The 24,560-nt window shown below is 45.0% G+C and overlaps 1 protein-coding gene across 1 annotated transcript in view; it reads right to left on the bottom strand.

The window, feature by feature from the left end:
• Positions 1 to 24,560, bottom strand: part of LOC121278030 (dedicator of cytokinesis protein 2-like) — a 1,199,266-nt gene that overhangs the window by 217,978 nt on the left and 956,728 nt on the right. Inside the window, exon 34 of the mRNA XM_041188048.1 lies at positions 8,546 to 8,631. Within this exon, the coding sequence (XP_041043982.1) occupies positions 8,546 to 8,631 (86 nt within the window). The remainder of the gene's footprint in view (positions 1 to 8,545; positions 8,632 to 24,560) is intronic.

Raw genomic sequence — 24,560 nt, 5'->3', positions numbered from 1 at the left:
ATGTAAGGGCCTCCAGCCCTCACCCCTCACACTCACTCACCCCCAACACACCCACCGTGCCCCCTCCATGCCACCTCATGCTTCCCACCCACTCTTATAGCCCCTCTTTCCACTCCCCCATGTTAAGGTAAGGTCCCCTACCCAACCCCTGTGGCTCTTCAAAACCAATGCCAAGGCTGTGCCTCCAAAAAGTCCCTACAACCCGTCATGCCCCCATCTCTAGGTAAGGCCCCCCAAACAACCCTTCTTGCTTCTCATGCCCCCCAGGGCAAACTAGACAACTAGTATAGTACGAGAACACCTGCGCCCCAGAGGAAACATTGTTTGATTGACAGCTCAGGCTCTCTGATCTCTGCGGTCAATTTCACAATGTTTGTTTACGCAAGCTCAGTAGTTTCAAAGGATTGTGGTTTTTTTTAAACTTTAACGAGTCCTGACAATTGACACTTTTATCAGCTTGAAGTCCACGCTGCTCTTTCAAGCAGAGGAGTAAGTTATCAATCAATTGCTTTTTTTCAAACTTTTTTTTACACATACCATTACAGACTATGGTTCTAGAAACTGTTCAGTGGGTAAATGGGCATGGAAGCACCATAGCTTGGTATAAGTGCCATGAGGGGCCATAGTGGGTGGTTAGCTGTACACACGGGGCATGAGGGGCCTAAGCAGGCAGGTGAATGGGCAGAGTTTGGCATAGGGGGTATGAGGGCCTGGGTGGAAAGACTGAGCTTGGCATAGGGATCATGAGGGGTCATGGGTGTAGGTGGAAGGACAGAGCTTGGTATAGGGACATGTGAGGCCATAGGGGGTGGATGGCAGGGCGGAGGTTGGCATAAGGGGCGTGAGGGGACAACGGGGATGGATGGAAAGATAGAGCTTGGCCTAGGGGGCATAAGGTGCCATAGGGGTGGGCGGAAGGACGGAGCTTGGCATAGAAGGCATGAGGGGACACAAGAGGTGCACAGGAGGCATAAGGTGGCATGGATGAGACATGGAGTGTGTTTGGAGGGTGAAGGGGGTGTGGGGGCGGGTGGTGGCGGAGGGCTGGAGGGTCTTTGTGTTTTTATTTTAACTGGGACAAAGCCCCATGGCACCAAGGCGGGCTGATCAAACAGGCCTCCTCCTCACCCTGCAACCCGTGGCAGCCTCTGCACCTCTTCCTGAGTCAGCTAGCCTGGCTGCAGCCTGCAAGCAGTTCTGGCCACCACACCTCAGGAAGGATATATTGACCTTGGAGGGAGTGCAGAATGATACCTGGAGTCCAAGGGTTAAATTTTGAGGAAAGGTTACACAAATGAGAGTAAAATAATGGATAAAAGCAAAATACCGCGGATACTGGGAAGCTGAAATGACAACAGAAAACGCTGGAAAAACTCAGCAGGTCTGGCAGCATCCGTGGAGAGAGAAACAGAGTGAATGTTTCGAGTCCGTATGTCTTCGTCAGAGCTAAAGAGAAGTAGAAATGTGGTGCATTTTGTACTGTTTAAGAGGGGTGGAGCAGGTGGACCAAAATAGAAGGTCAGTGAAGGGGAGCTCAGGAGTGATTGACAAAGATCTCACGGACACAAGGCAGAGGGAGTGTTAATAAGAGCGGTAAAAAGTAAAGAAACATAGAAACCAGGAGCAGGAGTAGGCCATTCAGCCCTTCGAGCCTGCTCCGCCATTCATTATGATCATGGCTGATCATCCAACTCAATAGCCTGCTCCCGCTTTCTCCCCATACCCTTTGAACTGCAGTGAATATAATCCTAATCAAGTCAATCTCTCCTCATATGTCAGTCTCGCCATCCCAGGATACAGTCTGGTAAACCTTCGCTGCACTCCCTCCATAGCAAGAACATCCTTCCTCAGATAAGGAGACCAAAAGTGCACACAATATTCCAGGTGTGGTCTCACCAAGGCCCTGTATAATTGCAGCAAGACATCCCTGCACCTGTACTCGAATTCTCTGGCTATGAAGGCCAACATACCATCTGCCTTCTTTACTGCCTGCTGCACCTGCATGCTTACCTTCAGCGACTCGTCTCGTTGCACATTCCCCTCTCTCAATTTATAGCCATTCAGAGAATAATCTGCCTTTCTGTTTTTGCTACCAAAATGGATAACTTCACATTTATCCACATTATACTGCATCTGCCATGCATTTGCCCACTCACTCAGCTTATCCAAATCACACTGAAGCATCTCTGCATCCTCCTCACAGCTCACCCTCCCACCCAGCTTTGTGACATCAGCAAATTTGGAGATATTACATTTAATTCCCTCATCTAAATCATTAATATTTATTGTGAATAACTGGGGTCCCAGCACCAATCCCTGTGGTACCCCACAATTCACTGCCGACCATTCCTACTCTTTGTTTCCTGTCTGCCAACCAGTTTTCTATCCATCTCAATACACTACCCCCAATCCCATGCGCTTTAATTTTGCATGCAAATCACTTGTGTGGGACTTTGTCGAAAGCCTTCTGAAAATCCAAATAAACCACATCCACTGGCTCCCCATCATCAACTTTACTCATTACATTCTAAAAAAAATCCAGTAGATTTGTCAAGCATGATTTCCCTTTCGTAAATCCATGCTGACTCTGTCCGATTCTGCCACTGTTTTCCAAGTGCTCAGCTATTAAATCTTTTATAATGGACTCTAGAATTATCCGCACCACCGACGTCAGGCTGACTGATCTATAATTCCCTGTTTTCTCTCCACCTTCCTTTTTAAATAGCGGTGTTACATTAGCTATCCTCCAATCTGTAGGAACTGTTCCAGAGTCTATAGAATCTCGGAAGATGCCCCCAGTGCATCCACTATTTCTAGGACCGCTTCCTTAAGTACTCTGGGATGTAGATTGTCAGGCCCTGGGGATTTATCAGCCTTCAATCCCATCAATTTCCCCAACACCATTTCCCTTTATGTACTGATTTCTTTCAGTTCCTCCCTCTCACTAAACCCTATGTTCCTCAACATTTCTCATATGTTATTTGTGTCCTCCTTTGTGAAGGCAGATCCAAAGAATGTATTGAGTTGGTAATCCATTTCTTTATTTCCCATTATGAATGCCCCTGTTTCCGACTGTAAGGGACCTACATTTGTCTTCACCAATCTTTTTCTCTTCACATAGCTACAGAAACTTTTACAGTAAGTTTTTATCTTTCCTGCAAACTTACTCTCATTCTCTATTTTCCCCTTCTTAATCAATGCCTTGGTCTTCCTTTGCTGAATTCTAAACTGCTCCCCATCCTCAGGCCTGTTGTTTTTTCAGGCCAATTTGTATGCCTCTTCCTTGGATCTAATGCTTTCTCTAATTTTCCTTGTAAGCCATGGTTTGGCCACCTTTCCTGTTTTACTTTTGCACCAGACAGGAATAAACAATTGTTGCAGTTCACCCATGCGATCTTTCAACGTTTGCCATTGCCTAACCACCATCCTCCCTTTAAGTAACGTTTCCCAATCCGTCATAGCCACCTCGCACCACATACCATTGTAGTTTCCTTCATTAAGATTTAGTACCTTAGTCTCAGAATCAACTCAGAATCATCACTCTCCATCTTGATGAAGAATTCTATCATATTATGGTCGCTCATCCCCAAGGGGCCTCACACAACTAGACTGCCAATTATTCCTTTCTCATTACACAATACCCAGTTTCAGATGGCTTGTTGTCTAGTTGGTTCCTCAATGTATTGGTCCAGAAAACCATCCCAAGTGTACTCCTCCTTTACAGTATTGTTACTAATTTGATTTGCCCAATCTATATGCAGATTAAAGTTACCCATAATTACAGATGTTCCTTTATTGCATGTGTCTCTAATTTGTTGTTTAATGCCATTCCCAAAATCACCACTACAGTTTGGGGCTCTGTATACAACCCCCACTAACGTTTTTTGCTCCTTAGTGTTTCTCAGCTCTACACATACAGATTCCACATCGTCGGAGCTAATATCTTTCCTCACTACTGTGTTAATTTCCTTTTTAACCAGCAATACAACTCCACTGCCTTTTCCTTTTTGTCTGCCCTTCCTAAATACTGAATACCCCTGGATGTTCAGTTCCCATCCCATGTCACCCTGTAGCCATGTCTCCATTGTCCCGACTATATCATACCTATTTACATCTATTGCGCTGTTAATTCATCCACTTTATTGCGAATGCTCCTCACCTTAAGGCACAAAGTCTTAAGGCTTGTCTTTTTAACATTACTTGTCCTGTTCCCACTATTTTTCACTAAGGTCCTGTTTGATTCTTGCCCTTGATTTTTCTGCCTATCACTTTTCTTATTCCCCTTTCTGTCCTTTGTTTTTGTCCTTGATTCCCCCTACTCTGACTCCTTGCATAGGTTCCCATCCCCCTGCCATTTTAATTTAACCCCCCCCAACCACTCTAGCAAATGTTCCCCTAGGGCCTCAGTCCCAGTCCTGCCCAGGTGTAACCCGTCCAGTTTGTAGTGGTCCCACCTCCCCCAGAACCGGTCTCAATGTCCCAGGAATCTGAAACCCTCCCCCTCACACCATCTCTTCAACCACGTATTCATCCGATATATCCTGCTATTTCTACTCTGACTAGCACGTGGCACTGGTAGTAATCCTGAGATCACTACCTTTGAAGTGCTACTTTTCAACTTCCTAACTCCCTATATTCTACTTTTAGGACCTCATCCCTTTTTTTACCTTTCTCGTTTGTTCCAATGTGTATCATGACCATTTGCTGTTTGCCCTCCCCCTTCAGAATGTCCTGTAGCCACTCTGAGACATCCTTGACCCTAGCACCAGGGAGGCAACATATCACCCTGGAGTCTCATTTGTGGCCACAGAACGCCTATCTATTCCCTTTACAATTGAATCCCCTATAACTATTGCATTCCCACACTTTTTACTCCTCCCCTGAGCAGCAGAGCCAACCATGATGCAACAAATTTGGCTGTTGCTGCTTTCCCCTGAGAGGCCATTCCTCTCAACAGTATCCAAAGCGGTATATCTGTTTTGCAGGGAAATAGCCACAGGAGGTTCCTGCACTGCCTGCCTAGTCCTCTTGCTCTGCCTGGTGGTCACCCATTCCCTTCCTGCCTGTGGACTCTTAGCCTGTGATGTGACCACCTCTCTATACGTGCTATCCACGATAGTCTCTGCCTTGCAGATGCTCCACAGTGTCCCCAGCTGCCAATCCAGCTCTGAAACCCGGGCTTCCAGGAGCTGCAGTTGGTGATACGTCCCACACACATGCTGGCCCCGGGCACTGGAAATGTGCTCGGCTTCCCACATAGAGCAGGAGGAGCACACCACGGCTTTGAGCTCTCCTGCCATGACTCACCCCTTTAAATTAAATTAAACCTTTTGGAAGATACTTAATATCAAATAATATCAATTACTCTAGGGCCTTTCTTCTCTGCTCCCTATTGTTATAGAGTATAGCTCTTACAAACAAGGGTAGCCCTTTACAAAAGAAGGTGCTGATAGTAGCATAAAGGTAAGAAAGCAGAATGCCTTAAGAGCAGAGCAAGGGTCAGCACTCTGTGAGAGAACAACATAGAAACAAGTGACAGATGGCCCTAAGTGGGGATGGAAGGAGGGATGGTGGTGGTGTTGCGGTTTGAGGAAAAAGGGTAAAGATGGATTTAAAAACAAAATTTATGTATAAAAGAAAATGAGTAACTAAAAATTAATTAAAATGAAAACATTGGATTAAAAATTGGGTAAAAATATGGAGGAGGAAGTTCATGGTACCATCTACAAGATGCACTACAGAAATTCACCAAGGCTCCTTAGACAGCACCTTCCAAACCCACGACCACTACCATCTAGAAGGACAAGGGCAGCAGATACATGGAAACATCGCCACCTGGAAGTTCCCCTCCAAGTCACTCACCATCCTGACTTGGAAATATATCGCCGTTCCTTCACTGATATTGAGTCTAAATCCTGGCGCTCTCTCCCTAACAGCACTGTGGGTGTACTTACGCCACATGGACTGCAACAGTTCAAGAAGGCAGTTCAACACCACCTTCTCAAGGGCAAGTAGTGATGGGCAATAAGTGCTGGCCCAGCCAGCGAAGCTCACATCCTGTGAATGAATTTAAAAAATAGTCTGAAGTTGTTGAACTCAGTGTTAAGTCCGGAAGGCGGTAGAGTGCCTAGTTGGAAGATGAGGTGCTGCTCCTCCAATTTGCGTTGAGCTTCACTGGAACATTGCAGCAGGCCAAGGATGGACATGTGGGCATGAGAGCAGGGTGGTGTGTTGAAATAGGAGGTCTGGGTCATGCTTGAGGACTGAGTGAAGGTGTTCCACAAAGCACTTTGTGGAGCACTTTACAGCCTGCTGGACTTAACACTGAGTTCAACAACTTCAGACAATGAATTCTCTCTCCCAACTGTACCCCTTTCTTAATCTAATTATTTTATTTGTATTTATTTTTATTATTTATTTATTTATTTTTTTTATATATTTTTTCATCCTTCTATCCTTTTTCCCCATCCCCCCACCCCTGCCTCCCACAGGGCCCTCTGTCACTTGTTTTAATGTTGTGCTTTCACAGATTGCTGAACCTTGTTCTGCTATTAACACATTCTGCTGTCTTGCCTTTATACCACTATCAGCACCTTGTTTATTCTTTACACTAACATTAACAGTCCCTTTGTCTTGTGTCCATGACATCTTTGTCAACCTCTCCCGAGGTCCCACCTATCACTGAGCTTCTATTTTGCTCTTCCTGTTTCCACCCCCTCTTAAACCGTATAAAATCCATCGCCCTTCTACTCCTCTCCAGAACTCTGAAGAAGAGTCATACGGACTCAAAACGTTAACTCTGTTTCTCTCTCCACAGATGCTGCTAGACCTGTTGGGATTTTCCAGAATTTTTGGTTTTATTTGCATTCCCTTGAATTTGGAAGGCTAAGAGGTGATTTGATCAAACTATTCATGATATTCAGGGGAACAGTTAGGGCTGATGCAGAGAAATTCTTTCTGCAGGTTGTAGAGTACAGGTCTAGGGGATATAGTCAAATGATTAGATCCAAACTTTTTAGGAGTTTGATTCAATGGGCTGAATGGACTTCTGCACTGTGAAGATTCTGTGATTCTGGGTGAAATTTGGAAACACTTCTTCACCCAAATATTTATAGCAGTTTGGAATCTTTTTCCGCAAGTGGTAATTGATGCTCGATCAAACGTTAATTTTAAATTGTAGATTTGATAGATTTTAGTTAGCCAAAGGTATCAAGGGATATGGAGGAAAGGCAGGCCGAAGGGGGTAGCAGTTGATCTCATTGAATGGTGGAACAGCGGTGAGAGGTTATTCCTGTTCCCATGTTCTTAAGGAAGTGAGTAACTGAAGGCACACGATCGCCAGAGATAACTGAATGGGCGAGATGTAATGGAGGCAATGGGGGTCTCGTCCGCTGGCTGGAAAGCTGGCGAGAAGCGTGCGTTGCCTCTTTTAGGGAAGGCCTGCCGAACTGGAGAGTGACGGGCCTTCCCCAGGAGCAAGGGCCCCTGGGTCAGATGTCCTGCCTGCCTCTGACTGACCAACAACTCTGTTGAATGACAGTGCCACTGGGAGGTGGTGTCTGCTGCTGGTACTACACCCCACACCAAGACCCAGTATGGTCGCTGGATCCCAGGCCACAGGTTAGTGATGGTGGGTGGGGAGGAGGGGGTTTAGCAACAAAAGCAGGGGTGTGGCTTTCAGCCACCACCGCAACCCCCCACCCCCTCCTCCAGCCCCCATTTCCTGATGCCAGGTTCCTTGATTAGGCATTGAGAGCCTTTGAACAAGGAGCCCGTCGTCTCCCCGGGACCCCACCAGCAAAACCGTAAAGGTTTGCATGTTGTGCCTCCTGCATGGTGAGCCCCCAGTCCGCCACTGGGTTAACATAGGCAGTGGTGGGACAAGGCTCTTAAGTGGGTATTAATTGCTCCGCAGGCCTTCCCACCACTGACCTAATTGGGGTTGGGGGGGCGAGGAGGTGGCTGGGTCCCCCTCACTGATGAACTCACAATGGGGAAGGGCATTAAATTCCACCCAATGGGCAGGATTTTCCAGCCACGCCCGCCACTGGGATCGTTCGCTCCTGCTGAAAATCGATAGACTTTTGGCTGGGCTGTCGACTCTCCCGTGGCGGGTCCCACCACAACCCGGCCAATGACTCAGTTATCTCAGAGTGAAATGGAGCCTTACGGTACTCTCGGGATCGTCATTGAACCCCGATCAATCCCCTGGTTGTGGTCTCCTCCTCCACAGGCTGGCAAGGCAAACCTCCCAACATCCATCTTTATAAAATTGGTGAACCATCTGCAGATGAGGAGTGACAAGCATTGGCAACTCCCTCAAATAATGATCAGGAGGCCTGAGGCTCTACTTTCAGGCTGATCTTGGGCCTCCTGCTTGGGGGAGCACACTCAAAGCGTGGGGCCCAGCTCAGGCCCGTAAATGGGCCTAAAAAAAAAAATTCTCCCCCATTTGTGTCCATCTTACATATCCATAATGTCATTAAAACAGACACAGACATAGGCAATGCAGCAGCAGACACAGAAAACCCTATAATGAACTCACATGCTTTCAAAGAGTTGCTTGTACTCTTCATCTCCTCGACCGCCTTCCACTTCGTGGTCCAAGTTTTTGATAATTTCATCCTCAAACTAAGAATCAGAAATAAGAGAAGAAAAAGTTTAATTCTAATTCATTAACAACAATATTTAAATATTATACATTCTCAATAAGCAGCATCAACTGCCTAGCAACCAATAGCTCATTGAAGGGTCACCTTCGACACCATCTGGTCATTAATCTGGCAGTGTTAGCTGTACTGGAATGAGTAGCTCTCTCACCTCTGCATAAGAAGATCATAGGTTCAAGTCCCACTCCAGAGATTTGAGCGTAAAATACAGGTTGTTGCCTCCCCCAGTGAGGGAGTGCTGCACTTTTGATGATGAGAACTCGATTAATTTAATGGTGAGATAGCAAACCCAGGCCCTGCCTGCCCTCCTTTTTGGATATAAAAAATCCTGCAGCAATATTGCACAGAATAGAAGAAATGTTCTCCCTGGCACCTTGGCCAATATTTATCCTTCAGTCGTCACTAAAGAACGTATAATCTGGTCATTATCACATTGATGTTGTGGGAGTTGGCTATGTGCAACTTAGCTGCTGCATTGCCTATGTTGTAACAGTGACCACAATTCAAATTACTTCATTGGCTGGAAAGCACTTTGGGACTTTCTGAGAATGTAAGAGGTGCTATAGAAATGCAAGTTCTTTCTTTCTCTTTTTTCGCTCTTGCTTGCCAATTCACAAATTTCTACCACCCCACTCTCCTGTTTGATGCTAGAATGTGTTTATAGTGGGAGGCTAAAGGCGATGGCTCCATTTGTCCCGCTGTTTAACTGGAGAACACTGTGGTTTGAACAGGACTGAAATGAGCAAGCAGTTTGCCCACACGAGGGTTGGCCCTCTTTCAAAATGGAGCTGCACACACCACTGGTCAACAGGGTAGCAAGGCTACCAACTTCCATTTTGAGACTGTTACCGCTCCCTCAGTTTACCCAGGCCAGATGTCCAAGAGAAATGGACCCCGCTGATTCCACATCACCTGGCAGGAAGCATCTGTAGTGAACCACTTCATGCATTCACAGACTGCTTTCAAGCGAGCTCACTCCACAGCTGCCGGGCTACCAGGTGGCTGGAACCCAGTCCAGCCAGTTCTCCGACAGACTGAGAGCTTTCTCCCTCATCTTCCCATGACAGAGGGAGTTGTCCCACAGGTATCAGCAGCTGTCTGCTGGACTCCCAGCAGGAGATTTCATCACTAAATGGGCCCCTATTCCAAACCAAAAAAAAAAACACATGAGTTCCAGGCATTATATTAGCAAATGTAAATCAATAATGAGAGAGGCCAATTAACATTTAAATTTAGCAGCCATGAGCTCCTTCAGACGTGCCTGTGATATTTATTCCTGTAATTGGTCACCTAAATGGCACTGAGACATGAAGACTTGTGCAGATCTACCCAGATGCAGCTGAGGTAATAGCTGTAATTTCTCTTAATAGGCCTGCTAATTAAATCCACTAGCCTCTTTAGTGCTTGTCAGTCTTCTTGTAACATTTGATTTCTCTGTTTTCCCATGAATACACACAAGGTATGATTTGCTGAGTTAAGGGCTTGTCAGGGTTAGATCTAATCAGCTGAGCTAAAGGAGCAAACAATTTGTAACTTTGACGATCGGCGCAGAGGTCTTAAGAGAATGTCATTTTACATCTCGACGCAAGTGTGATTAAAAACCGTCAGTTCAGGGAGATCAATATACATACATCTTTCACCATCTCTGAGCCCTGAGTGGAGTCCTGGTTGGTATAAGGTGCTTTCAACACTTAAAAAAATTTTTACTTATTTTTTCACGGGCTGTGTGCTTTGCTAGCAAGGCGTTAAGTTAATGCCCATCCCTAATTGCCCTTGAAAAGGAGCTATTTTCTTGAACTGCTGCAGTCCATGTGGTATAGGTACACTCTCAGTGCTTTTAGGGTTTTTTAACAATGAAGGAATGGCGATATAGTTCCAAGCCATGATGGCATTTGTCTTGGAGGGGAACTTGAAGGTGGTGATGTTCCCACGTATCTACTGCCCTTGTCTATTTAGGTGGTAGAGGTTGCGGGTTTGAAAGGTGCTGTTGAAGGAGGCTTGGTGAGTTAGGAGCATAGGAAATAGGAGTAGGCTATTTGGCCCATCTATTGATTTCTGTCTTGGACATGCTCAATGACTGTGTTTCCACAGCCCTCTGGGATGGAGAATTATTTTAATGATTCATGAACAAGGACACCCAGGTCTCTTTGGACATCAACACTACCCAAGCTCTTACCGTTTAAGAAATACACTGCCTTTCTGTTTTTTCTACCAAAGTGAATAACTTCACACTTATTCACATTATATTCCATCTGCCATGTTCTTGCCCATTCATTTAGCCTGTCCAAGTCCCCTTGCACCCTCCACACAACTCGCATTCCCACCTAGTTTTGAGACACCAGAAAATTTGGAAATATTACATTTAGTCCCACATCCAAATCATTTATATAGATTGGGAACAGCTGTAGCCCCAGCACTGATCCTTGTGGTACCCCAATAGTAACAGCTTGCCGTCCTGAGAATGATCCATTTATTCCTACTCTCTGTTTTCTATCTGTTAACAAACACTCAACCCACACCAGTATATAACCTCCAATCCCATATGCTCTAATTTTGTTTATTAATCTCCTGTTTGGGACCTTATCAAAAGCCTTCTGAAAATCCACATACACTAAATCCACTGGTTCTTTTTTGGTTATGCCACAAGTAACATCCTCAAAAAACTCTAACAGGTTTGTTAAACATGGTTTTCCTTTCATAGTCCATGTTGACTCTGCTCAATCATATCAGTATTTTCCAAGTGTCCAGTTATCACAGCCTTTATAATGGATTCTAACAGTTTCCCTACTATTGATGTCAAACTAACAGGTCTGTAGTCCAAAAACAAAAATACCTGGAAAAACTCAGCAGGTCTGACAGCATCTGCGGAGAGGGATACAGCTGACATTTCGAGTCCATGTGACCCTTCATCAGAACTAAGACTAAGAAATGAGTTGAAGGGTTGGGACAGGAGAGCTCGATAGGGAGCCAGTGATAGGTGGAGCCAAGAAGACACTGCCAAAGATGTCATAGACAAAAGGACAAAGGGGTGTTGACAGTGGTGATATTATCTAAAGGATGTGCTAATGGGGACATTAAGGGAAGCAAGCTAGTGGCAGATGGCCCTAGTGCGGGTGGGTTGGGGGGAAGGGATCGAAATGGGCTAAAAGATGGAGATGAAACAATAGATCAAAATAAATTTTAAAATAGATGGGAAAAGAAAAAAAATATAGTTGTAAAAAATTATAAATTATTGGAAAAAGGGGGATCAGAAAGGGGGTGGGGATGGAGGAGAGAGTTCTTAAACTGGAATTGTTGAACTCAATATTAAGTCCGGAAGACTATAAAGTGCCTAGTTGGAAGATGAGGTGCTGTTCCTCCAGTTTGCGTTGGGCTTCATTGGTCTGTAGTCCAGTTTTCTCCCTCCCTCCCTTCTTAAGTAGTGGGGTTATATTTTTCTACTTTCCAGTCTGCAGTGACCTTTCCAGAATCGATAGAATTTTGAAAGATAACCACCAATGCATCCACTATTTCTGCAGCCACCTCCTTCAGTACTCTGGGATGCATCTCATCTGATTCAGGGGATTTATCAACCTTTAATCCAATTAATTTAATGAGTATTACCTCTTCATTAATACTAATTTCTTTCAGTTCCTCAGACTCACAAGTCCCTTGGTTCCCTAGTATTTCTGGGAGATTTTCAGTATCTTCCTTTGTGAAGACAGACACAAGGTAACAAGGGTCATATAGACTCAAAATGTTAACTTCGTTTTTTTCTCGCCACAGATGCTGTCAGACCTGCTGACTTTTCTCAGCATTTTCAGTTTTTGTTTCAGATTTCCAGCATCCGCAGTATTTTGCTTTTATATTTGACACAAGGTAATTGTTTAGTTTCTCTGTCATTTCTCTATTCTCCATTATCAATTCTCCTGTCTCTGCCTGTAATAGGCCTACATTTTCCCTTTTCCTTTGTCCCCTTCCTTTTCACATACCTAAAGAAGCTTTTACAGACCACCTTTATGTTCCTCGCCAGCTTACATTCATATTCTATTTTCCCTTTCTTTATCAGTTTCTTGGTCACTGTTTGCTGGATTCTGTATTGCTCCCAATCCTCGGGCTTACCACTTTTCCTGGCAACATTATAGGCCGCTTCCTTTGATCTAATGCAATCTTTAACTTCTTTGTTCTTTTGTAAAGTTATTGACTAGCCCTTTCTCATTTTAATTCATTCATGGCCCTTCCTCAGTTGCCCTTGAGAGTCACATATAGGCCAGACCAGCTAAGGACAGCAGTGAACCAGATGGGTTTTTAATGACAACTGGCAAAGGTTATCAATTCCTATTATCAAATAGGCTGGGTTATGAATTCTGCCATGGTGGGATTCGAACCTTGGTCCCCAGGGCATTACCCTGGGTCTCTGGATTACTAGTCCAGTGACAATATCATTATATTACAGTCTCCTTCCCCCTTCTAAATCTGAAATAACCTGATCCCCAGTTGGTTCCTCAACGTACTGCTCCATCCCTTATTAACAGTGCTACCCCACCTCCTTTTCCCCTTGCCTATCCTTCCTAAATGACAAATGGCCCTGAATATTCAGTTCTCAATCCTGGTCACCCTGCAGCCATGTCTCTGCAATAGCAATTAAATCATACCTATTGATCCCTATTTGCATCTTCAAATCATCTACCTTGTTGCTATGTACATTCAGATAGAATGCCCTTTATATTGTCTTTTTAACATTATTCCACATTATGATCCTATTTGATGCTTGCCTTTGTTTTGTCTGCCTTCTAATTTTGCTTATGACTTTTCTACCTCCTATTACCAGCTTGGCTTCTCTTCAGTCTGAGCTCCCAGGTTCCCACCCCATTGCCAGTCTAAGTTTATACCTTCTCCACCAGCACTAGCAAATCTCCCTGCAAGCATGTTAGTCCCAGTCCTGCTAAGGTGCAACCTGTCCATTTTGTACAGATCCCACCTCCCCCAGGACCAGTCCCAATGCCCCAGAAATCGAATGCCCTCCCTCCTACACCAATACTCAAGCCACATGTTCAGTCCCTCAATCCTTCTACTGCTATGCTCACTAGCATGTGGCACCGAGAGTAATCCTGAGATTACAGCTTTTGAGGCCCTACTTTTTAATGAATTTTCTTAACTCCCTAAAATCTGCTTTCAGGACCTCATCCCTCTTCCCAACTATGTCGTTGGTACCAATGTGAACCACGACCTCTGGCTGTTCACCCTCCCCCAGAAGCAGCTGCTGAGGTATCCTTGACCCCGGCACCAACAAGGGGAGGGCAACACATCACCTTGGAGTCACGTTTACTGCTGCAGAAATGCCTGTCTGACCCCCCTCACTATTGAATTCCCTGTCACTGTTGCCTTCCCACCCTTCTTTCTTCCTTCCTGTATGGCTGAGACCCGTGCTGCTGTGGACTTGGATCTTGCTGCAATCATCTGAGTAAGCATTGCCCTCACCAGTATCCAAAATGGAAAACTAGTTAGCGAGCGAGATCGACTCAGGGGAGTCCTGCACTACCTGCATGGCTTTCTTAGACTGCCTGGTGGTCACCCATTCCCTAACTGCCTGTATGCTCCTACACCACGGTGTGATCGCCTATCTAAATGTACTATTCACGTGGTTCTCTGCCTCACAGATGTAAGGTGCAGGTTGTAGTTGCTGCAGTGTCTTGTAGACGATACACACTGCTGCCAGTGAGAGTCGGTGGTGGAGGAAGCGTACGTTTAAGGTGACAGTGGATGGGTGCCAATGAAGAACTTTCATTCATACTCATCCATGGGATATGGGCATCGCTGGAAAGGCCAGCTTCGTTTCCTATACCTAATTACCCCTAAGAAATTACTGGCGAATTCTTGAATACAACCAGCTTGCTAGGCCATTTCAGAGGGCAGTTAAGAGTCTGGCCTAAATTTGCCTCCAGACCTACAGCAGAGTAGGCAAGGATGGCAGATTTCCTTCCTTAAAGGACATTAAGGAGCTGTTTGGGTTTTTACAGCAATTGGTAGCTTCATGGTCATTGTTTCTGATAGTAGCTTTTCATTCTAGATTTATTTAATCTAATTCAAATGCCCCAGCCGCCTTGCAGGATTTGAAATTCTGTCTTTGGATCATTAATCTGGGGCAAGTCCAGTAACATAACCACACTGACTCCATGCCTCTAATTGGCTGGTTGACATCGGGACTGATACCTCACATGTTCTCGCCTCCATTGGTATTAAGTTCTGGGCAGGAAGGCCCATGCTCGACCTTCACACTTTACCTCAATTTGACTCCATTGAGTGGCCAATTAATGACCACCTCAGGGCCCCTTCCCACCTCTGCTGCAATCTTCCCAGCTCCAGACCGGCCTGCCGACATGTTTGTAAAACAACTGGTAAAACCGCATGTCAGCTGGAGTGGGGTGGTGGCGGGGAGGTGGGGATGGGTACCTGGGAGAATGTCCCTCTGTGCATGATTAAGGACATGGACATATGGCAAGGGAGGGGCCGCTGACAGCCACCCTCCTGTCCTTGTTGCTGACCCCCATGGCCACCTTTTCCCTATGACTCCCCATCCTGCCAGACCCAACCCAACAGCACTTAACTTTTTCCTGGGTTGCCCCACAATCCCGAGACTCTGAGGGGTGTTGTTCTGGCAGCAGCCACGACCTCCTCCGTGGTGTTGCCAAGTGCAAGAGCTGGCGACCCCTGATTGGCAGGCAGCTCCTAGCAGGCAGGAAGTCATCTTCCTCCAGCCTGCAGGAAGGCCCGCAACTGTCCACTTAACTGCCTGATGATGGGCCTTCCGCCCCAGAGTCAGCACGGGTGTCTCGTCGCTTTTTCAGGCAGTGAGCGAGACACCTGCTGAGAACGAAAGATTCTGCCCACAGTATTTTTATGGCTCAGTCAGTTATATTTCTGGTCAATGCTAACCCCGAGCATTTTGAAGATGGAGGATTCGGCGATGGTAATGTCACTGGTTGTCAAGGATTAAACTCTCTTTTATTGAAGATGGTCATTACCTGACACTTATGTGGCATGAACATTCTTTGCCACTTATCAGTGCAAGCCTGGACGTTGTCCAGGTCTTGCTGCATGCTGGCATGGACTGTTTCATTATCTGTGGAGTTGACAGTGGAACTAAAAGCTGTGCATTCATCAGTGAACCTTGGTGAAGGGCAATCACTCTGAGCTCTCCTCTGGAATTTGGCTTTTTCATCTACGGTTGGAACAAGACTGTAATGGGGTCAGGAGCTGAGTGGCCCTGACAGAACCCAAAATGGGCATCAATGAACAAGTTATTACTGTGTAAATGCCACTTGATAGCACTGTCGACGATACCTGCCATCACTTTTCTGATGATTGAGAGTAGACTGATGGGGCAGTAATTGGCCAAATTGGATTTGCCCTGATTTGCTACCCTATCTATCCCTGGGTGCTGTGCTGGGTTGCAACAAAGTGCTTTCATCTCTACAATCTGGATGTTATTTTGGGCTGGAAAAAGTTGCTTTACCTCTCGATCCTGGTGACGCCTTGGGTTGGTACAAGGGCCTTTCGCTCTGGCACTTGGACAGCAAATTAGTTCAACACAGCAACATTTACTCAAATTCAAAAGCACAGCCATCAGATGAAAGCTTTATCTGACAATGTTCTAAATGTCATGAGTTTGAGCAGCCTCATTGCAATTGCAATTATCTTATGAACTCCTTATTATAGAATTTGTCTGACACTGTGGAAAAACATAAGTAGTGAGCTGCCGACAGGTCCGATCCAAGGCCTCTTGGCTCAGTGTATTATGCACTTAGAAGAGCTCAAGGCAATAGGGAAGAATCAGCATGGTTTTGTGAAAGGAAAATCATGTTTAACCAATTTATTGGAGTTTTTTTGAAGGAGTAACATGTGCCATGGATAAGGGGGAGTCTGTACTTGGATTTCCAGATGGCATTTGATAAGGTGCCACATCAAAGGTCATTATGGGAAAATAAAAGTGCATAGTCTAGTGGGTAACATATTAGCATGGATAGAAGATTGGCTGGCTGGCTGAAAGCAGAGAGTATGCATAAATGGGTCTTTTTCTGATTGGCAGGGTGTGACGAGTGGAGTCCCACAGGGGTCTATGCTGGGGCCTCAACTGTTAACGGTTTACATCAATGACTTAGATTAGGGGAGTGAAGACATGTAGCTAAATTTGCAGATTACACAAAGATAGGTAGTAAAGTATGTTGTGAAGAGAACGTGAAGAGGCTGCAGATGGGTATAGATAGGTTGAGTGAGTGGGCAAAGATCTTGAAAATGGAGTTCAATGTGGGAAAATGTGAAGTTGTTCACTTTGGCAGGAAAAACAAAAAAGCAAAATATTACTTAAATGGAGAACAGTTGCATAGTTCTGGGGTGCAGAGGGATCTAGGTGCTCTAGTGAGTCACCAAAAAGTTAGTATGCAGGTACAGCAAGTAGTTAAGAAGGCTAGTGGAATGCTATCCTTTATTACGAGATAGATTGAACATAAAAGTAAGGATGTTATGCTCCAGCTATACAGGGCATTGGTGAGACCGCACATCGAATACTGTATGCAGTTTTGGTCTCCTTATTTAAGGAAGGATGTAAATGCATTGGAGGCGGTTCAAAGGACTAGATTGATAGCTGCAGTGAGTGGGTTGTCTTATGAGAAAGGTTGGACAGGCTGGGCTTGCTTCCACTGGAGTTTAGAAGAGTGAGGGTGATTTGATTGAACGATGCAAGATCCTGAATGACCTTGACAAGGTGGATGTCGAAAGGATGTTTCCTCTTGTGGGTGAGTCCAGAACTAGGGGGCACTTTTTAAGATTAGGGGACGGCCTTTTAGGACCGAGATGAGGAGAATTCTTTTCTCTCAGAGGGTTGTGCGACTTTGGAATTCTCTGCCTCAGAAGGTGGTGGAGGCGGGGTCATTGAATATTTTTAAGGCAGAGGTAGGTAGATTCTTGTTAGGCAAGAGAATGAAAGATTATTGGGGTTAGGCGGGAATGTGGAAAGCGGAACACAAGAAGATCAGCCATGATCTTATTGAATGGCAGCACAGGCTCGAGGGGCTGTTCCTATTTCTTATGTTCTTATGCACACAGCCTGGAGACCACTAAGAAAATGAGTTAACAATTTAAGTTCTCTGTTTTCTGTTAAAACCCCTCACCAATGTCACACATTCCTACTCAAAAGGCATTAAGGGAAACAAAAAAAATGAAAAGGAACAATTTTTAAAAACTCTTTCATATGATGTGGGCATCGCTAGCAAGGCCAGCATTTGTTGCCCATCCCTAATTACCCTTAAACTGAGATTGCTTGGTCATTTCAGAGGGCAGTTAAGAGCCAATCACATTGCTGAGAATCTGGAATCACATATAGGCCAGGCCAGGTAAGGATGGCAGATTTCCTTCCCTAAAGGACAATAGTGAACCAGATGGGTTTCTGCAACAATCAATGATAGTTTCATGGTCACCATTACTGAGACTAGCATTATATTCCAGATTTATTAACTGAATTCAAATTCCACCAGTTGCCCTGGTGGGATTTGAACCCATGTCCCCAGGGCACAAGCCTGGGTCTCTGGATTATTAGTCCAGCGAAATTACCACTACGCCACCGTCTAAACAATAACAATTTCTACAGACAGTAAGATGCTTGTGAGAAATGTTGGAGGTGTTGATGTTTAATGCAACAAGCGGTATTAATGAGGTGTTGGACTGATCCCACAGATGTGTATTCATAGACTATTATTTGCAAAGGGCAAGGAAAGTCATTTATTTGCTATGAGCTATAAAATAGCACCTTTACACTTTAACCCCATTCATATTACACATGTGATTCATTTAGAAATGTTGCTATAGTATTTTGGAACTCCTGTTGCTGTAGAATCTGTATTGTTTATATTGTGGACAAGAACCACAAAAGTGAAAGATACAATGGAGCATGAGCGCCAACAAATTTTAGCTGTATTGCCAATTGTCATTTTCACTCCTCACTGCAGACACTTGAGGGGTGGGGGCATGTGTACAGGCTGCTGAGATAGGAACTGCACTGTCAGTGATTATATGAATAAGCTGTTCAGATGCACTGAACCTATGGGCTGTTCAGATAGGCTATGCTTGGCCTACAGTTCTGGATGGGTTTGGCCTCTATAGATGGGTTGCATTTACCTTTATGGATGATCTGTTTTTGGCTGCATAAATGAGTTGTGTTTGTTTTAATTAAAATTCTTTCATGGTATCTGAGTTTCACAGGCAAGGCCAGCATTTGCTTCCCATCCCTAATTGCCCTTAAGGAGATGGAGGTGAGCCACCATTTGAAATGATGGTCAGTGTTGTGTAGGTACACTAGCAGTGCTGTTGGGATGGGAGTTCCAGGATTTTAACACAGTGATGATGAGGGAGCAGCAGTATAGTTCCCTGTCAGAAGTTTGTGTGGCTTGAAGGGGGTAGTATTCCCATACATCTGCTGCCCTTGTCCTTCTAGGTGATAGGGGTTGCAATTTTGTCTGTTGCAGGAGACTTGGCAAGTTGTTGCAATGCATTTTGTATATGCTATACACTGTTGCCACCGTGCATCAAGATTCAAGGTTCTGACCTGTTCTTGTAGCCACAGTATTTATGTTGCTGAGTGGCTTGCTCGGCTCTTTCAGAAAGCAGTTAAGAGTCAACCACGTTGTGTGGGTCTGGAGTCACATTCAGGACAGACTGGGTAAGGTTGGCAGATTTCTTTCCCATCTTCATTTAGAGAATGAAATTTGCTGGCCTTACCTGTGAACATATGAACTGTGTTTGGGCTGTACATGTGCAGTGTGTGTGTGCGGGCTGAATGGATGGGCTGTATTAGGCCTGTACATATGGACTGAGTTTAGCATGTTTATATAGGCTCACTGTTTGTCCTGTGCAGATGCAATGTGTTGTATTTTCTTTATTGCCTCAAAATTCTTACAATAGTAAGCAGCCCTAACCTCGACACTGGACTCCAACTGTGGTCTTACTAATCTTTTATACAGATCCTCTATTTCATCTTAACTTATATCTCACAATCCTTTTGTTATAAGATGTAGTGTTCCATTAGCTGTGTCTCTTTTTTACTGCTGTATACACTTGATTCGCTGTTTCTAATGTCTTGTTCACCTGAAGCCCCAAATCCCTTTGCCATGCAAACATCATTCAGCTTTCCTTCAGGAAACAGGAAATTTACATTTGTACAGAACTCTGAATCTTAACAGAAAATAATCCAAAGGAAATTAAGTTGAAGTGTTTTTCTGTGGCAGACAGTGTGGTCATTCTAATTGTGGCAGCAATGATATGATAAAACTGGAGATCCTTTCTAGGCCATCAGAACAGGAGCAGGTTATTCAATCATTTTTTTATCGATTCATGCAATGTGGGCATTGCTGGCTCTCCAGCATTTATTGCCCATCCCTAATTGCCCTTGACAAGTTGGTGGTGAGCTGCCTTCTTGAACCGCTGCAGTCCCTATGATGTAGGTACACCCACAGTGCTGTTAGGGAGGGAGCTCCAGGATTTTGACCCAACGACAGTGAAGGGACGGTGATATATTTCCAAGTCAGGATGGTGAGTAACTTGGAGGGGAACTTCCAGGTGGTGGTGTTCCCATGTATCTGCTGCCCTTGCCCTTCTAGATGGTAGAGATTGTGGGCTTGGAAGGTGCTGCCTAAGGAGCCTTGGTAAATTCCTGCAGTGCATCTTGTAGATGGTAGACACTGCTGCTACTGTGCGTCGGTGGTGGAGGGAGTGAATGTTTGTGGACGAGGTGCCAATCAAGTGGGCTGCTTGATTGGGTGAAGCTTCCTGAGTGATGTTGGAGTGGCACTCAAACAGGCAAGTGGGCTGTATTCCAGCACACTCCTGACTTGTGCCTTGTAGATGGTGCACAGGCTTTGGGGAGTCAGGAGGTGAGTTACTCTCTACAGGATTCCTAGCCTCTGACTTGCCCTTGTAACCCCTCACATTTAGTGAAAATGAATTCTATCTGCCACTTTTTGTCTTGTCTATACCATCATGTTACCAATATCCTCTTCCAATACCTTCCTTTGGTCCTCAGTTGGATTCATGCCTGGCCTGTACCTCAACCCCATTTTGAACCATGTCACTTGATACGCAAACCTAACAATCGCAGTTTTGAAAGCTCCTATTAACTGGCAGAAATCCTTTAAGAGAGTGATCAGACTTCCGCTAGACTTTGTGATGAAGTTTTTCCAGATTTCACTTTTGAATGGCCTAATTCTAATTTTAAGATCATGTCCCCCTGTTCTGGATGCCCCCCATCACCAGGTGAAATAGATTTTCTCTACATCCCTTTCCCTCTATCAACTAAACAATTCAATTGCCCCCCAAGCCTCTCCACCCAAGGGATCAATTGAAGCAGGAATGCTAGGTGAGACATCAGAAAAAGCTTATTAGAAGTCACTGAGCAGAGAGCTCCATCTTCCAAACAAATGAGATGACTTACAGGGAAACTATTGTGTTACAACAAGGTTACATTACATAAACATGAAATAAGCCAAGCATCAACTTTTATTATGTTCTACGGAGATGTTAATTTAATTCTCTCTCAATTCAGAGGTGATCTATAATTGATTTATGTGTTATTATTTTTCATAAATATCTCATTCGGTTTTCTTTATTGGCCCCAAATATTCATATAATATTGGAATAATAGTTCAAGCCTGATAGAACTGCTGCAGTCCCTGTGATGTAGGTACATCCACAGTGCTGTTAGGGAGGCAGTTGCAGGAATTTGACTCAACGACAGTGAAGCAATGGTGATATATCTCCAAGTCAGGCCAGTGTGTGGCTTGGAGGGGAACTTGCAGGTGGTGGTGTTCCCTTCCATCTGCTGCCCTTGTCCTTCTAGGGGGTAGAGGTCGTGGGTTTGGAAGATGCTGTTGAAGGCATCTTGGTGAGTTGCTGCAATGAATCTTGTAGATGGTACACACTGCTGCATGTCAATGGAGGTGGAGTAAATGCTTAAAATGGGGTGCCAATCAAGCAGGCTGCTTTTGAAGCTAAATTGATCTTGTCAGGTGAGATAGGTTAAGATTAACCTCGCAGCTATAATTTATCCACTAGTGAAGCATAAACTAATGAATCTCACATTCTTCAGGTTACGCGTTAGCTCATAATGATAAGGAACATTGCATCACGTGTAGCACTGCACGTCTCTATGGCTTAGATGGTGTTGCTGTGTTTGTTTCAGTGGGTCACTTACAGCTGAACCGCGACAAATGAGGGAAGTCTGTAGATGTCTACTTGCTTGTACTTGCTTTATAAGAATGAACATAGGAACATCAGAACAGGAGAAGGCCATTCAGCTCCTCGAGCCTGTTTTGACATTCAGTTAGCTCATGACTAATCAGTCACTTAATTCCATTTACCTTCCTTTGCTTCATATCGTTTAATGCGTTACTTAAAAATAATCAACAAATCTCAGTTTGACATTTGCAGTTGGCCCCCAGCCTCAAGGGATTTTTGGGCAGAGAGAATTTCAGATATCAATTACCCTTTCCTCTCATCACTTCTGAATGGCCTGTTTTAATTTAAAGTGATGCCCCTTTGTTGCGCGCCCCCCATCTCCCCCGCCAGCCCCCACCCCAACAGGCAGAAATCACAATCACAAGGTGTGTTTCTACTTAATGAATTTCCCAAATTATTAGCTCTCAGGGTTTTGTGCCCACCAAGAGCCCCAGAGTAGCAAAACAAAACACAACCAGCTAATCTGTTTTCAACTGCTGTTGGGTGACCAGGTTGACAGGAGAACTCTTTCAGATGGCACCCGGAGGAACTTTCCCATTCATAGCATCGGAAACTGGAGGGAAAGAAGTAGCAGCAAAAGCAGAAGAAAATCCCACAGCAAATAAAACTTCAGCCACAATTACACTACAACATATTTTTAAAGGATCCAATCTCGCAGAGGCCCAAAACATGCTGTGCCATCATTAACCACGTTATCATGACTATTTGGGCCCGAAGCACATAAGATATGAGGAATACAGGAGACCCCACTGCCAGATATATACAATGTAGCTGGGAACATGGTTGCCTGTTACTGGGCTAGTAATCCAGAGGCCCAGTTTAATGCTCCAATGGCATAAATTCAAATTCCCACCATGACAGCTGAAGGAACTTAAATTCAATTACTGTTTTATTGTGTTGTCATAAAAACCTATCTGGTTCATTCTTGTCTGCTGGCCTGGCCTGTGTGCGACTCCAGACCCATGGTCCTTCTACCTAAGGAGGGATATACTTGCCATAGAAGGAATGCAATGGAGGTTCACCAGTCCAATCCCTGGGATGGCGGGATTGTCTTATGAGGAGAGATTGAGGAGACTGGGCCTCTATTCTCTGGAGTTTCGAAGGACGAAGAGTGCAGTTGATGTGGGTTATATGGATTTCAGCAAAGCCTTTGAGAAGGTCCCACATGGGAGACTTATAAAGAAGGCAAAGGCACATGGGATACAGGGTAATTTCATAAGGTGGATTCAACATTGGCTTAGTTGTAGGAGGCAGAGGGTGATGACAGAAGGATGCTTTAGTGACTGGGAGCCAGTGTCCAGTAGCGTACCACAGGGATCTGTGCTCGGTCCCCTATTATTTATCATTTACATAAACAACAGAGATGACTATGTGGGGGGGTGGGATTAGTAAGTTTGCGGATGACACAAAGATTGGCTGGGTGGTTAACAGTGAGGTTGAGTGTCTTGGGCTGCAGGAAGATATAGACGGGATGGTCAAATGGGCAGATAAGTGGCAGATGGAACTTAACCCTGAAAAGTGTGAGGTGACACACTTTGGAAGGAGTATTTTGACAAGGAAGTATTCAATGAACGGCTTGACACTAGGAAGTTCTGAGGAACAAAGGGACCTTGGCGTGTGTGTGTATAGATCTCTGAAGGCACAGGGGCATATTGGTGGGGTGGTGAAAAAGGCATATGGGACACTTGCCTTTATCAATCGAGGCATAGATTACAAAAGTAGGGAGGTCATGTTGGAGTTGTATAGAACCTTGGTGAGGCCACAGCTGGAGTATTGTGCACAGTTCTGGTCGCCACATTATATGAAGGATGTGATTGCACTGGAGGGGGTGCAGAGGAGATTCACCAGGATGTTGCCTGGGATGAAACACTTAAGTTAAGAAGGGAGGTTGGATAGACCTGGGTTGTTTTTGTTGCAGCAGAGAAGACTGAGGGGTGACCTGATTGAGGTGTACAAGATTATGAGGGGCATGGATAGGGTGGATAGGGAGCAGCTGTTCCCCTTAGTTGAAGGGTCAGTCACAAGGGGGAATAAGTTCAAGGTGAGGGGCAGGAGGTTTAGAGGGGATGTGAGGAAAAACTTTTTTACCCAGAGGGTGGTGACGGTCTGGAATGCGCTCCCTGGGAGGCTGGTGGAGGCGGGTTGCCTCACATCCTGTAAGAAGTGCCTGGATGAGCAGTTGGCGCATCACAACATTCAAGGCTATGGGCCAAGTGCTGGTAAATGGGATTAGATAGGTAGGTCAGGTGTTTTTCACGTGTCGGTGCAGACTCGATGGGCCAAAGGGCCTCTTCTGCACTTTGATTCTGTGTTAGACTGTGATTCATCGAAACTTGCAAAATTCTTACAGGGCATGACAGGGTAGGTGTAGATAGGATGTTTTTCCTGGCTGGTGAGTCTGAAACCAGAGGACATAATCTCAGGATAAGGGGTAGGCCATTTAAGATTGAGATGAGGAGGAATTTCTTCACTCAGAGGGTGGTGAATTTTTGGAATTCTCTATCCCAGAGGGCAGTGGAAGATCAATTATTGAGCATGTTCAAGACAAAAATTGATAGATTTCTGGAGACTAATGACATCAAGGGAAAGGGTGGGAAAGTGGCATTGAGGTAGATGATCAGCCATCAT

Source organism: Carcharodon carcharias, chromosome 1 (genome assembly GCF_017639515.1).
Source record: "Carcharodon carcharias isolate sCarCar2 chromosome 1, sCarCar2.pri, whole genome shotgun sequence".
Classification (NCBI taxonomy): Eukaryota; Metazoa; Chordata; class Chondrichthyes; order Lamniformes; family Lamnidae; genus Carcharodon; species Carcharodon carcharias.
This window is presented reverse-complemented; position numbering and strand designations above follow the sequence as displayed.